This window comes from Prionailurus viverrinus, chromosome C1, assembly GCF_022837055.1.
Source record: "Prionailurus viverrinus isolate Anna chromosome C1, UM_Priviv_1.0, whole genome shotgun sequence".
NCBI classification, from domain to species: Eukaryota; Metazoa; Chordata; class Mammalia; order Carnivora; family Felidae; genus Prionailurus; species Prionailurus viverrinus.
Window position 1 is genome coordinate 149575956 of NC_062568.1, and position 12960 is coordinate 149588915.

At 41.1% G+C, this 12960-nt stretch overlaps 1 protein-coding gene across 2 annotated transcripts in view; it reads right to left on the reverse strand.

Moving 5' to 3' along the window:
- Window positions 1–12960, reverse strand: part of AK5 (adenylate kinase 5) — a 258183-nt gene that overhangs the window by 111793 nt on the left and 133430 nt on the right. For both annotated transcript variants that reach the window (XM_047871638.1, XM_047871639.1), the window contains exon 8: window positions 6302–6378. In XM_047871638.1, the coding sequence (XP_047727594.1) occupies window positions 6302–6378 (77 nt within the window). The remainder of the gene's footprint in view (window positions 1–6301; window positions 6379–12960) is intronic.

Sequence of the window (12960 nt, forward strand, 5' to 3'; positions counted from 1 at the left end):
AAAAGAGTTATCAAGCATCCATACACACACAAATAGTAATCCAGTTAAGAAATGGGCAGAAGGAGAGCCTGAGTGGCTCAGTCAGTTAAATGTCTGACTATGGTCACGATCTTATAGTTTGTGAGTTCGAGCCCTGCACTGGGCTCTGCCTGTGTGGAGCCTGCTTGGGATTCTCTCTCTCTCCCTCTCTCTCTGCCCCTCCCTCACTTGTGTTCTCTCTCTGTCTCAAAATAAATAAAATTTTTAAAATGTGTATTTATTTTTGAGAGAGAGACAGAGAGACAGGGCATGAGCACGGGAGGGGCAGAGAGAGAAGGAGACACAGAATCTGAAGCAGGCTCCAGGCTCCCAGCTGTCAGCACAGAACCCAATGCAGGGCTTAAACCCAGGAACCACGAGATTGTGACCTGAGCCAAAGTCATCTAGATGCCCAACCAACTGAGCCACTGAGGCTAAAAATAAATAAATAAACCTTAAAAAAAAGAAAGAAACGGTCAGAAGACATAAATAGACATTTTTCCAAAGAAGGCATACAGATAGCTTACAGACACATGAAAAGATGCTCAGTATCACTCATCACCAGGGAAATACAAATCAAAACCATGAGATACCACCTCACACCTATCAGAATGGCTAAAATTAACAACACAGGAAACAACAGGTGTTGGTGAAGATGTAGGGAAAGGGGAACCCTCTTTCACTGTTGGTGGGAATGCAAACTGGTGCAGCCACTCTGGAAAACAGTATAAAGGTTCCTCAAAAAGTTAAAAATAAAACTACCCTGTGACCCAACAGCTGCACGAGTAGGTATTTACCCAAAGGATACAAACATAACTGATTCAAAGGGGCACATGCACCCCAGTGTTTATAGCAGTGCTATCAACAATAGCCAAATTATGGAAAGAACCGAAATGTTTATCGACTGATTAATGGGTAAAGGAGATGTTATACACACACACACACACACACACACACACACACACACACACAAATGTACACAATGGAATATTACTTAGCCACAAAAAAGAATGAAATCTTGCCATTTTCAACAACATGGATGGAGCTAGAGTGTATTATGCTAAGCAAAATAAGTCAGAGAAAGACAAATATCCTATGATTTCACTCATATGTGGAATCTAAGAAACAAAACAGATGTACATAGAGGATGAGGGAAAATAAAAGAGGGAAACAAACCATAAAGAGACTTTTCACTATAGAGAACAAACTGTGGGTTGATGGAGGGGAGGTGGATGGGGGAGGGGCTAAATGGGTGATGGGCATTAAGGAGGGCACTTGTGATGAGCACTGAGTGTTATATGTAAATCATAAATCACTAAATTCTATGTCTGAAACCAATATTACGCTATATGTTAACTAACTAGAATGTAAATTAAAAATTGATACAAAAAAAGTTAGCAAGAGTTAGCAAGTTATCAAAAATCACATATAAAGAAGAACTAGAAGTCATTTTATGGGCTTTAAAAAAATGGACTTTTATTGGGGACATACTACATGCCAGGCTGGTGGCAGGCATTGAGGACACCCAGAAAAGAATGCACTCCCTGTCATGCCACAGAATATTACAACACAGGGTCTCATGGGCTCCCCAAGAAGGTGAACTGAACATGTAATGAGGTAAGGGCTTCTTTGAGAAGAAGCTTGGTCCTGATGGTGCATGACTGGGTTATCTGGAATAGGCATGATGGGTGGTAGAAGCTTCTATAGAGAGGAAAAGGACTGTGCAAATCACAAGCCACTTGGAGGAATGGAAAATGGCTTGGTGTAGCTGGAGGATTCAGTGTGTTTTGGTGACTGGAAAGGGATGAATTTGGGAGGGATGCAGGGGTTCAGATTTTGATTTGAAGGTTCCCACGTATTATGATAAGAGTTTCCAATATCATTCTGACATCAATGAGGAGGCAAAAAGGTTTTTAAGAAGCAGAATGCCGTGACTGGCTTTGCTTTTCAGCAAGATGATTATGTTGTGTGCCATAGGAGGCTGGGGCAGGGAGACTGGTTGGAGACTGTCTCTGTGATCCCATGGAGGAAAGTCAAGGGTGCAAACCAGGGCAGTGGCAGTGGGACTGGAGAGGGAAGGAGAGATTTCTGCACAGGAGAACTGACTGGCTTCTTGAACAAACTGATGTAGAGGGGGAGAAAAAGGAAGGAGGCTATGAAGACATCCTGTTTCTAGCTTGGGCAGCTGGCAGGATGGAGGTATCATTAACAGAAATAGGGAAAACAGAAGGGCGAGCAGATTTTGTGGGGGAAGATGGGGAGTTTGGTTTTGGATGTGTTGAGTTTGAGATGCACATGGGAGATCCAACCAGCACTGTTTAGCAGGCAGACATATGCAACAGGAGCTCACCTGGGAACGCTGGGTGAAGTGGAAATCATGGCTATGGCTGAGCTTTTTAAAGGAGGACATGTTCAGTGAGGATCCAAAGGGCCATGGATGCTGGGGAACACCCACATTTAAGTAAAGGACCAACAGAGAGCAGGTCGGCAAGAAAACCAAGAACGAGTGGACCAATATGTAGGAGGAGCACCGAGAGAGTGAACACAGAGTAGGGCAAGAGATCTGTGGCCAAGACTGACTCAGTGTCCACCAAACTCATCCCTCCTTTCCTGGAGGCACAAGAAAGCTCCATTTCCCCGCCTCCCTGGATGTAGGGAGGGCCAGTGACTGGGGAACACCTGAAGAACGTGGGAGAAGGTAATGTGCAATTAAGAGCTGGTCCATCTTCCTCAGGCTCTTTGCCTTCCCATCCATGATCCCTTTGGAGGTTGTATGTACAAGAACCCTGGAAAGTACTCAGATTTTGAGTTTTATTTGTTACCATAGCAGAGCCCAGCCTATCTTTCCTGATCCTGGCTCTGGAGTCAGATGGCTATGTTTGAATTCTGCCTTTACCTCTTGCCAGCTATGTGACCTTGAATAAACTGTTTAATTTCTCTGTGCCTCAGTTTCCTTATTGGAATAACACTATAATAATAATAATAAGTAACAAAAAATATGTTTTAAATAAAATATATTTATTTATTAAAAAAATTTTTTTTTCAACGTTTTTTATTTATTTTTGGGACAGAGAGAGACAGAGCATGAACGGGGGAGGGGCACAGAGAGAGGGAGACACAGAATCGGAAACAGGCTCCAGGCTCTGAGCCATCAGCCCAGAGCCCGACGCGGGGCTCGAACTCACGGACCGCGAGATCATGACCTGGCTGAAGTCGGACGCTTAACCGACGGTGCCACCCAGGCGCCCCATGTTTTAAATAAAATATATTTAAATAAAATATAACAATAATATCTAACTCGTCATTGTCTGAGGATAAAATGAGGTAATAAATGTGAAGCACTTAGAACAGTATAAATAATTTAGAAGTGCTAGAATCTAAGGGAGAGAGGAGAATGTCAAGAATGTGAAGATGATTTACCCCTGGGGTCAGCAAACTATAGCCTGCAGGTCAAATCCACTGTGCTGCTTGTTTGTGTATAGGCTCTCAGTTTTGGGTTTTACATTTTTAAATCGTTGAAACAAATCACAGGAGGAGTACATGGAATTCAAATTTCAGTATCAGTAAATAAAGCTTTACTGGAACACAGCCAAACTCATTTGTTTACGTGTTGTTATGACTGCTTTTCACCACAATGTGGACTTTGAAAAATTGCAACAGAGACCATAGGGCTCACAAAGCCTAAGGTATTTACTACACTTTATAGTAAAAGTTTGGTGAATAACACGCAGCAAAGGTCAAGAAAGTTAACTAAAAAGTGTTAACTGGAATTGACAAAGATCACCAGTGACCTGGACAATGGCTTTATTTGGAATGGTAAAAGTAAAAACTAGATTCTGGCTAATCAAAGTTTGTTTCCCAGCTCTGCAGCTTGCTAGCTGGGCAGTCTTGGGAAGTGTCTTAACTTCTATGAGGTTCAATGTCCTCTGTGTAAATTGGGGATAAAAGGAGCTACCTTCTTGAGTTATTTAAGGATTGATAACAATGCATGTAAATCATAAAACACAGTGTCTGGCTTATAACAGATGCTCAAAAAATGCAAGCTCTTGCTTTATTTAATCTGCTACCACCAAAATTTCTGTTCCTTGATAGGTAATGCCTTTTTGCTTTTAATATTCTATTTTTGTCTTCTGTGTTCTGATGTTTTACATTATATGCCAGGTTTCTGTCAGATCACACCTCTTTAATGAGGCCATCCTACTTAAAACTATAATCTGTTCCCAACCCCAGTATTCCTGACCCTCTCACCTTGTTCTACTTCTTTTCTCATAGAATTTACCACTTCTGACATCTGGAGAATTTACTAACTTATCATGTTGACGTTTAGCATCCGTCTTCTGTACTAGAATATAAGCTTCTTGCCTATTTTATATAATTACATATTTCAGTTATCTAAACAATACCTGGCATATATTAGGCGCTCAATTAGTATTTGTTGAGTGACTAAATGATGAGGTGAAGAGGTGTTTTTTTTGTATCTTTTTTTTTAATCTTGCTCAGAACTGGATGTGTTCCTTCAATCTTGGGATTTGTGTCATTTCTCATCTCTGTAAAATTCTCAACTATTATCTGTTTAAATAATAAAATAAAATGGTAACTAAAAGGGAGCCCCTGTTCCATCCTCTCCCATTTTTTCCTGGAACTCTTTTTTGAATATGTTGGCCCTACCATTCTATCCTCAGTGTCTCCTAAGTTCTTTCTTACATTTGACAACTATTCAGCTTTCTGTTTTATTCTAAGGCAATTTCCTCAGCTCTGTCCTTAGGTCTCTTTTCAGCTATGTTTTGTCTGCTATTCAACCTGTTAACTAGGTTTTTATTTCAATGGCAATATTTTTTGTGCTTAGAATTTCTATTTCTTTCCTTTTCCTTCCTGCCTCTTCCTTCCCATTCTCTCTTGTACTTGTTTCATGGTTTCTTCCTTTTATCTTCTTGAATATTTTAAGTATTCCTATATTAAAAATTCTTTCAGACTTTCCTGTTCTCTCTAGTTCTTGAGGGGTGTGAAACCTTCCATTTTTAAATCAGCTGGATATCTTGTAATGGTTCATTTCTTCATCCAGCCCGTAATTTTGGATCATGAGCTCATCTTCAATAGTGGTGTTTAGAATCTGCCTCTGATAGAGTCTTAGGGGCTGGCAACTGAAAAGGCTCCTAAAATGTACCACTGAATGGCCTGTATTTGGAGGCTGAGTTAGGAGGCAGTCTGGTACAGATGTGAGGAAATGTGCCCTAAGTTCACTTCCCCACTGTGAAACTATTTTTGTAATGGTGGGCAACTTGCTCTTTGAGTCTTAATTTTCTTTATCTATAAAATGAAGATAATAATCCCTATATCCTAGAGATGTTGTTAGTAATTAGTGACATAATAAAACTAAGGAACTCAGCACAATGTTTAATATATATTAAATGTCAATAAGTGTTTAAAAATAGTATAAATACATAGTACTTATTATATCACTTGTCAATATTTTCTCCTTGCTTTGTGGTATAAAATAAGAAACCCAATGCTCATGAAAATAGCTTCTGAATATGAATATGAAATGTGTAGCCAGCCATTACATTTGGACACTGGTTAGATATGCTTTATCTGTGACATATATTAGTTGAAGATGGGAGAAAAAAACCCTTGGGAACATATTCACTTGGCTTTCAGCCATCACAGAGCAACACTGATGAGCGGTAGAAGGAATTTTCAGACATTATCCTTTTTTTAAACAAAAAGCCTAATTAGAGAGTCGGAGCATTTGCCCAACTATTTTGGATTATTAAAATACAGCAGTGGGGAGAGTTCTGCTGAGAGGAAAATGACCCAGATAAATTTCTCTAGTTTTATTAAAATAGAAAATATAATTGACTTCTTGGCTGTGTTGTCCTTGGTCGTTAGTCCTTTTCAAAGGTTAGAAATAGAAAAGCAGAACCCTGAACCTGTAGCTGATACTCAGTAAATACTGTTAGTTCATTATTGGAAAGGGACAGAGACACAGACAAATTCTTGGACAAGAGAACCTCACACAACCTCATTTCCATCTCATGTAACTTTAACCACAAACCTTTCCTTAATTAATTGCTGTTTTGGAACTGTCGGGAAGGGAAGGCTGAAAGGCCAAAGTTCGTGGACAAAAGCTATAGGTTAGTGTGATTTATCATGAAATATGGTATTAGTTACCTGTAAACACTTGAAAAAATGATTTATAATTCTAATTTTCATAAAACATTTACAAAGGCTAAAATTTATATTTAAAACCATTTAAAATAAAGAGATATTTTCAGATTTTAATTACCTGATCTTCATAATCAGAACCTGTATCAATGGTCTCTCCTGTGTCCAACATCATCGAAGGATCAAGGTCACTCGAACCTAAGATTTGAAAAGAGAAGTTTACCTGATGAAGGTTGTCTGTGTATGTTTGTAAAGCAAACTATCTCCCACTAGGTTTCTGTTCTTATGTGTACATTAAAGTCACAAACATTTTTAGACACTTCCCTTCTGCTGGGCACCATGTTTAGGCTCCAGATAGATAAAAAATGTAGATCCTCTAGACACCATTTCCACTCTTGAGAATAAGACAGTCTTGTGGAGGAGACTGATTTGTCAACAGCAAGGTTCAGAAACCAAAATAAAGAGCTAATTCTGACTAGTAGTGCAGGTGATGATGGAGGTAAAAAATAATCACAAGGAATTAATCTATAAGCCTTTACTTTGAAGGTGAGTAAAATCTATAAGCCTTTACTTTGAAGGAGGAGAAGTGGTTTAGGGCTGTGTAGTAGTAAATGAGATAGAAGGAATGATGAGCAAAGTACAGAGTGGATATAGCAAGGGAGTTCCAGTAATAAGTGGGGCTGAGTTTGCTCACTCCATGAAAACCTGACAAGTTTTTCCTCCAGCCTTTGGGTCACTTGAGTCCTTAATGATGAGAAAAATCTTGTTAACTTAATGTGTTAACAGAGAGCTTCTCCCCTGCCCCTCCCCAAGGGCATTAATCCTCAAGGCTCAGACTTAAACCGGTAATTTTCATAATGGGGCTCCTGAAGCAAAACTGATTTATCATCCTTGTTTAGTGACTGTTTTCTGCTGGGAAATACATATCACCTAACTAGCCACAAAGACAGAATCCAGTGCTGTTCATTAAATGCTATACATCCCTATGAAGAAGTAAACCACTCCACATATCCTGGTAAACTTGCCCTTGCCAAATAATCCTTGGTCAGAAGACACAATGAGTTATTTTTAACGAAGACGGATTTTTACAAAAACATCAAGCATCTCACATGCTTCTCAGATATGGGCCAATCGAGAGATGCTGCTTTCATACTTTTTTCCAAAGAGTGATTCAATGTATGTCCTCACACAGTCTTTTCTCATCTCTTATCTTCCTTTTCCTTCTCATCATTACCTCTGCTATTTATCAGATTGACTAAGGACCGACCCATTATCATATTGTCTAAGTACTAAGCAAATAACACCCTTGTTTATTGCGTTTGTATCTTTACAATTTTTTTAAAGGATGACAGTTTTTCAGAATGGAGATGCTTGACCCATCAAAGAATTTTGCAAAGGTAACTAATTGTGGAGTTTCTACATTCGGTTGCATAGGTTTGTAGGGCACAACCTCTGGGTGATGCCATCACATCAAGAGGGCAGCCCTTGCCAAGTCCATCGTTAATAAGGTAGTTGCCCAAAAGGAGTCAGGAAGACTACACGCCACTATTAACGCTATTAACAAAGTGAGACTAGAAGGGCCATATGAAAACTTAAATTTTATACATACTTTTATTTATTTATTTATTTTTTTAAGGCTTATTTTTGAGAGAGAGTGAGAAAGAGCGCACAAGTGGGGAAGGGGCACAGAGAGGAGGACAGAGGATCTGAAGCCGGCTCTGCGCTGACAGCAGACAGCCCGATGTGGGGCTTGAACTCACAAACTGCAAGATCATGACCTGAGCCTAAGCCAGATGCTCAACCAACTGAGCCATCCAGGTGCCCTATATATAATTTTAAAAAGTAGTGGTGTTATATGTAATTTTTCTATTTTTGTGCTTTTGCCATTTTTCAAATAAGAAATGTTATAAGGTATATCTGAGGGCCAAAATATTTGACTGTTCTGAAGCCCAGTTTGAGATCAGTTTGCACTTATGTGTTGTGGGGCAGTTAAGACGTCAGAAGTAAATGTGTATTTTTCCATATAAGATCGTGGAAGTTTTAGAACCCATATTTCACAGAATACTGCCATCTCATTTTAGAAAAGAAAACAATGAGCTTTGCAGAAGGCAACAAATAACTTGGGCTAGGTCCTACTGAAAGTGAGGGAGATCAAAGGCAGAAGTTGTAGCTCCCATTTCTTCCAATACATCCTTCCCACTCCAAATGCTAAGCAGGAGCAATCCAACTGGTTTTACAAATATGATCGTTTATTACAGTACCCTACAGGACAGGATGTGGAGGAGTTGGCTGCCTCTTTTACATCCTGAGAAAATGAGGAACAGTGGATGACTGGTGATGAGGGGTGTCACCAGGTGGCTGCAGAAATGGAAGAACCAGAAGTGGAAGCAAGGAGTGTCACTCCAGCCTGTGACGATCGATGCTCGTTGCTGGGTGGTTGCTATTGACAGCATCATTAAAGGTAATGCCAATTTTATTTAGCTTTCGTTATTTCCATAATATGGATCTTACCCACCACATGGAGAAGTGGTGATAGGTACTTGGATTCAAATGATATCCTCACCTCAGCTGTATTTGGAGTGATTCATGTGGAATGAGCAATGTGATCTGAACACAAAGGCTTATTAAACATATAGACGCTTTAGTTCCTGTGTCCTATTTATTTTGTTCAATTAGAAGCCTTTCTTTCAGCTGTTTTAAAAAGGTACAAAGTGAAGGGCTCTTAGACAACCTGGTTAACAGGTATTACACATGAATATTTGTAACCAGAACAAGATTATTAGAAAACTATCTTCGGCAATGGTAGAATGAAGACATCTTTGTCCGAGGGGAAAAAAAAGAAAAAAAAAAAACCTCTTTAAAAAAAACAAATTTGTGCTTACAAAGAAGAGCTCGGCTTTCCTAATAAAATGCTTTTAACAGAAATTTTATTGTATCATTAAGAGATGGAATTTCTTGACATGTTGCTCTTGGCAACAGTACTAGTAAATCATAGGAAGCGATAGACAATGGATGTCATTATCCACTCAGATAATGATTGAATAGCTTTTTTTCCCCTTTCTTTCTTTCTTTCTTTCTTTTTCTTTTCCTTTTTTTAGCATTGGTTGCTTGGCTTGTTCAAAATGGGACCTTTAATAATAGTCTAAGGTTTGACATACAAAAGAGAGAGGTAAATATAGACATATTACACATTTTTGCCTTCTTTCATTGGACAATTTAACACATAAAACACCTGCAATGATCTTGTTACTCAAAAAGGACAGCAAAATCAGTGCATTCTGAAAAAGTGATAGTATGGCTTTTACTCCCCCTTAGTTTGAATTTCTCAATTTCTTTCAGATTTAAAAATATTCTTTCTATAGATACAGAGCTGAAAGAGAATCCCACAGGGAACTCTCAGTGTCACCAGTTTCAGATGTAGAATGGGCCTCAGAAAGATGATTTGCAGGTTGTCTCCCTACATTTAAGATGGAGGATGATACAAACTGGCTGAAGATGAACCAGAAGGCTATCCACATTGCTTTCTGGGGCAATGTTACAGACTTCTCTGCTCCTAGAGGATCTTCAATCTGAAGTTTTAGGAAGGTCCCCCTCCCACTCTGAATCCCAAATAAAGGGGTGTCCCTGCAAGGCAGAACTTCTTGTGCAGTGAGGGGCATCTGTAGATAGAGCTCCTCTAACTCATCACCCACCCCCTGAGAGGAAAGCAGTCTTCTCCCTTGTCCTGTCTCTCCTGCAAGACTGTAAGCAGCTTTAGGTGGGGTTGTATTTCATCTCTACATTTAAGAACAGAATTTAGAAATTCTACGCATTTGATACATGCATGCTGAATGACTGAAAAATGAGTAAAAGGACATTTACATTTTGCTTTTGTAGATCTTGATCTCCATTCACTCTACACACATTCAATCCCTTCTAAATGCCTCAGGCGTCAGGCACCAACAGCCCAGCTCTCATTCTAACAGGCGTGGAATGTGTTAGTAACAGTTTCCGTTAGCATTCCTTTGAAGAGCATTGCATTTCTTTGGAAAAATATCCTGACAGTATTTGTGACTAGACAGTGAGCTCCTCATGGGATATGGTGTTGGGACTGTTCTGGGTGAGAAGCGCAGGGGTGATTTTCCAGTTACTCCATGACAGAGGCCGGGGAGGAAGGAAAAGAGAGAGGGCAAAGAGATTAGAAGTGGACCTAGGAAAATGGGGAAATGTGTTGAATAAGATGTGGTCTCTTCCAGTGATGCCTCAACCCCTCAGCAAAGACACTAACTCATATATAGCCTTTTCAATATGACAGCCACACACTGTTATCCATGTAAACCATTTGCTCTTCACAAGGATCCTGAGGTAGCGCTCTTATTATCCCCTTGTTACAGATAAGGTATCTGAGGTCCACGGGGATTGGGTGATGCCTCTGAATGGCTCTGCCAGAGTACGAATGGAGGACTCTAGGGACGAGGAGAGGCTGCAGATGGGGTGCACAGGTCTGGGGAACGGCATTCTACGGCATGGAGGCAAGCAAATGCTCACTCTGCTCTGGAGTCAGAGAAAACGTGGTGTGGCTGTGAGTCCACACACTGAGACGAGTAGCCCAGCCGAGGTGATCAGCCAGTTGAGAAAGCACTTCTGTGCCGTCTCCTATGAGATGCACACTGGGTATCAAACAAATACACATACTCTCCATCCACACACAGTCTTGCACTCTAATAAAGGAAATAGAAATTTTTTGTTTTATTTTTATTTTTGAGAGAGAGAGAGAGAGAGAGAGAGAGAGCGAGCAGGGGAGGGGAGAGAGGGGGACAGAGGATCTGAAGAAGGCTCTGCACTGACAGCAGAGAGCCTGATGCGAGTCTTGAACCCACGAACTGTGAAATCATGACCTGAACCAACGTCAGACGCTTAACTGACTGAGCCACCCAGTGCCCCAGGGGAACAGAATTGTAGCAAACAATCATATACATGATTATATAATCATAATTGTGATAAACAGCCTGCAGGAAAAGTTTAGGGGATTATGCCAGGGTCTAAACGGGTCTGGGATGGGGGCTGAGAATACCTCCGGAGGAAAATCACATTTAAACTGTGATGCAAAGTAGGGTGAAGGAGGGGCTAGGGGGTGAGAGAGGAGAGGGGATGCACATGGGGGAAGGGATACCAAACAACCAGTGCAAATGGCCAGAGGCAGGAAGGTGTTTGAGACATTCTAGGGACTGGAGGAAGCTGGTGGGGTATGTGGGAGGCAGTGCTAGGGCAGGAGGAAGGCCACTGCAGCAAAGCTATGCATATATCTGTCATGCTAAGGACACTGGTGCTCAGCCTGCAGGGAAGTCATTGAAGGTTTTGCTTTGTTTTGTTTGTATTGTTGTGTCAGGGAGCCAGGGTGGTCAGAGCTGCATTCTGTCAGGATCCCCATGGCAGCAACAGGATTCAGGGGTGAGGTAAGAGGCTGGCAAGGAATGACAAAGCCCTGCCAACTAGAGTGGGGATAAAGAACAGGGACTGCACTCCCAAGGTGTCCCTGAGGAATGATGACTGGTGTGGGCTGTGAGGACAGGGACAATTTTGCCTGGCTCCCTTAAAAGGGAAAAACTGCATGATCTTACTTATACGTGGAATCTAAAAAAGTCAAATACATTGAAGCAGAGAGTGGAGCAGCGGTTACCATGGCATGAAGGTGGGGGAAATGGGGAGATTTTGGCCAAATGGTACAAAATTGCTGATATGTAAGATGAATAAGCCTAGGGATGTAATGTTGATAGCATGATGACTATAGTTAATAACACTGTATTAAGTACTGGAAATTTGCTAAGATAATGTATTTTGGGTGTTCCCATTACACACAGGAAAATGGTTAACTATGTGAAGAGAAGATACATTAATTAGCTTAACTGTAGTAGTCACTTCTCTGTGCATATCCATGCCAAATCATCATGTTGCACATCTTAAATGTATAGAATTTTTACTTAAGTGGCACGTGGGTGGTTCAGCTGGTTAAGGGTCCAACTCTTGATCTCAGCTCAGGTCACGATCTCATGGTTTGTGACATTGAGCCCCGTGTCTGGTTCTGCGCTGTCAGCACAGACCTGGGATTCTCTCTCTCCCTGTCCCTCTGCCCCTCCCCTGCTCGCACTGTCTCTCTCTTTCAAAATAAATAAACTTAAAAAACAAGAATTTTGATTTGAAAAATTTTAAAGGAGAATGGAAAGCCATTCACATGGAGGTGATATGGGGTCTGTGGGGCAGCTGAGACTCGGCAAAGAGGGTCCAGGGAATAGGGAAGAGTACAGGGACAAAACCTGGGGGCTGACAATTCACAGAGCAGTGGCCATAGACATGACCTGTTCAACTGGGTGAGTCAGCAACACTGACAAGCCTCGAGATTTCACCTACAGATTCAGTCTTCTATTCACTCTTGAAAGACAGAAAGATCCAGCAACAACTGGTCCATGCCTTAACGGCAACAATAACATGGAGCTTCAGAGGGGCTGCCTCTGAGGGGAGGCATCATGTGTTTCTAGTTTACCACGGTCCCTCCCAGGATCACTTCATCACCAAGGGCTGTTATATATAGAACAGGCTTATTTTAAAGCTGGAGCAGAACTCAGCTTTCAGACTTTGGAGGAGTGGATGGGAGGTAGTAGGAGTTGAGACTGTGAGCAGACTCCTTCCTCGTTCATAAGTTTGGAGGTATAGAAAGGAAAGATGGAGAGATGAGGTCCCTGGTGACCTCCGCTATGGGGCAGGCACCTGTCCTCAGGCAGTTTACCGACTAGCACAAAAGCC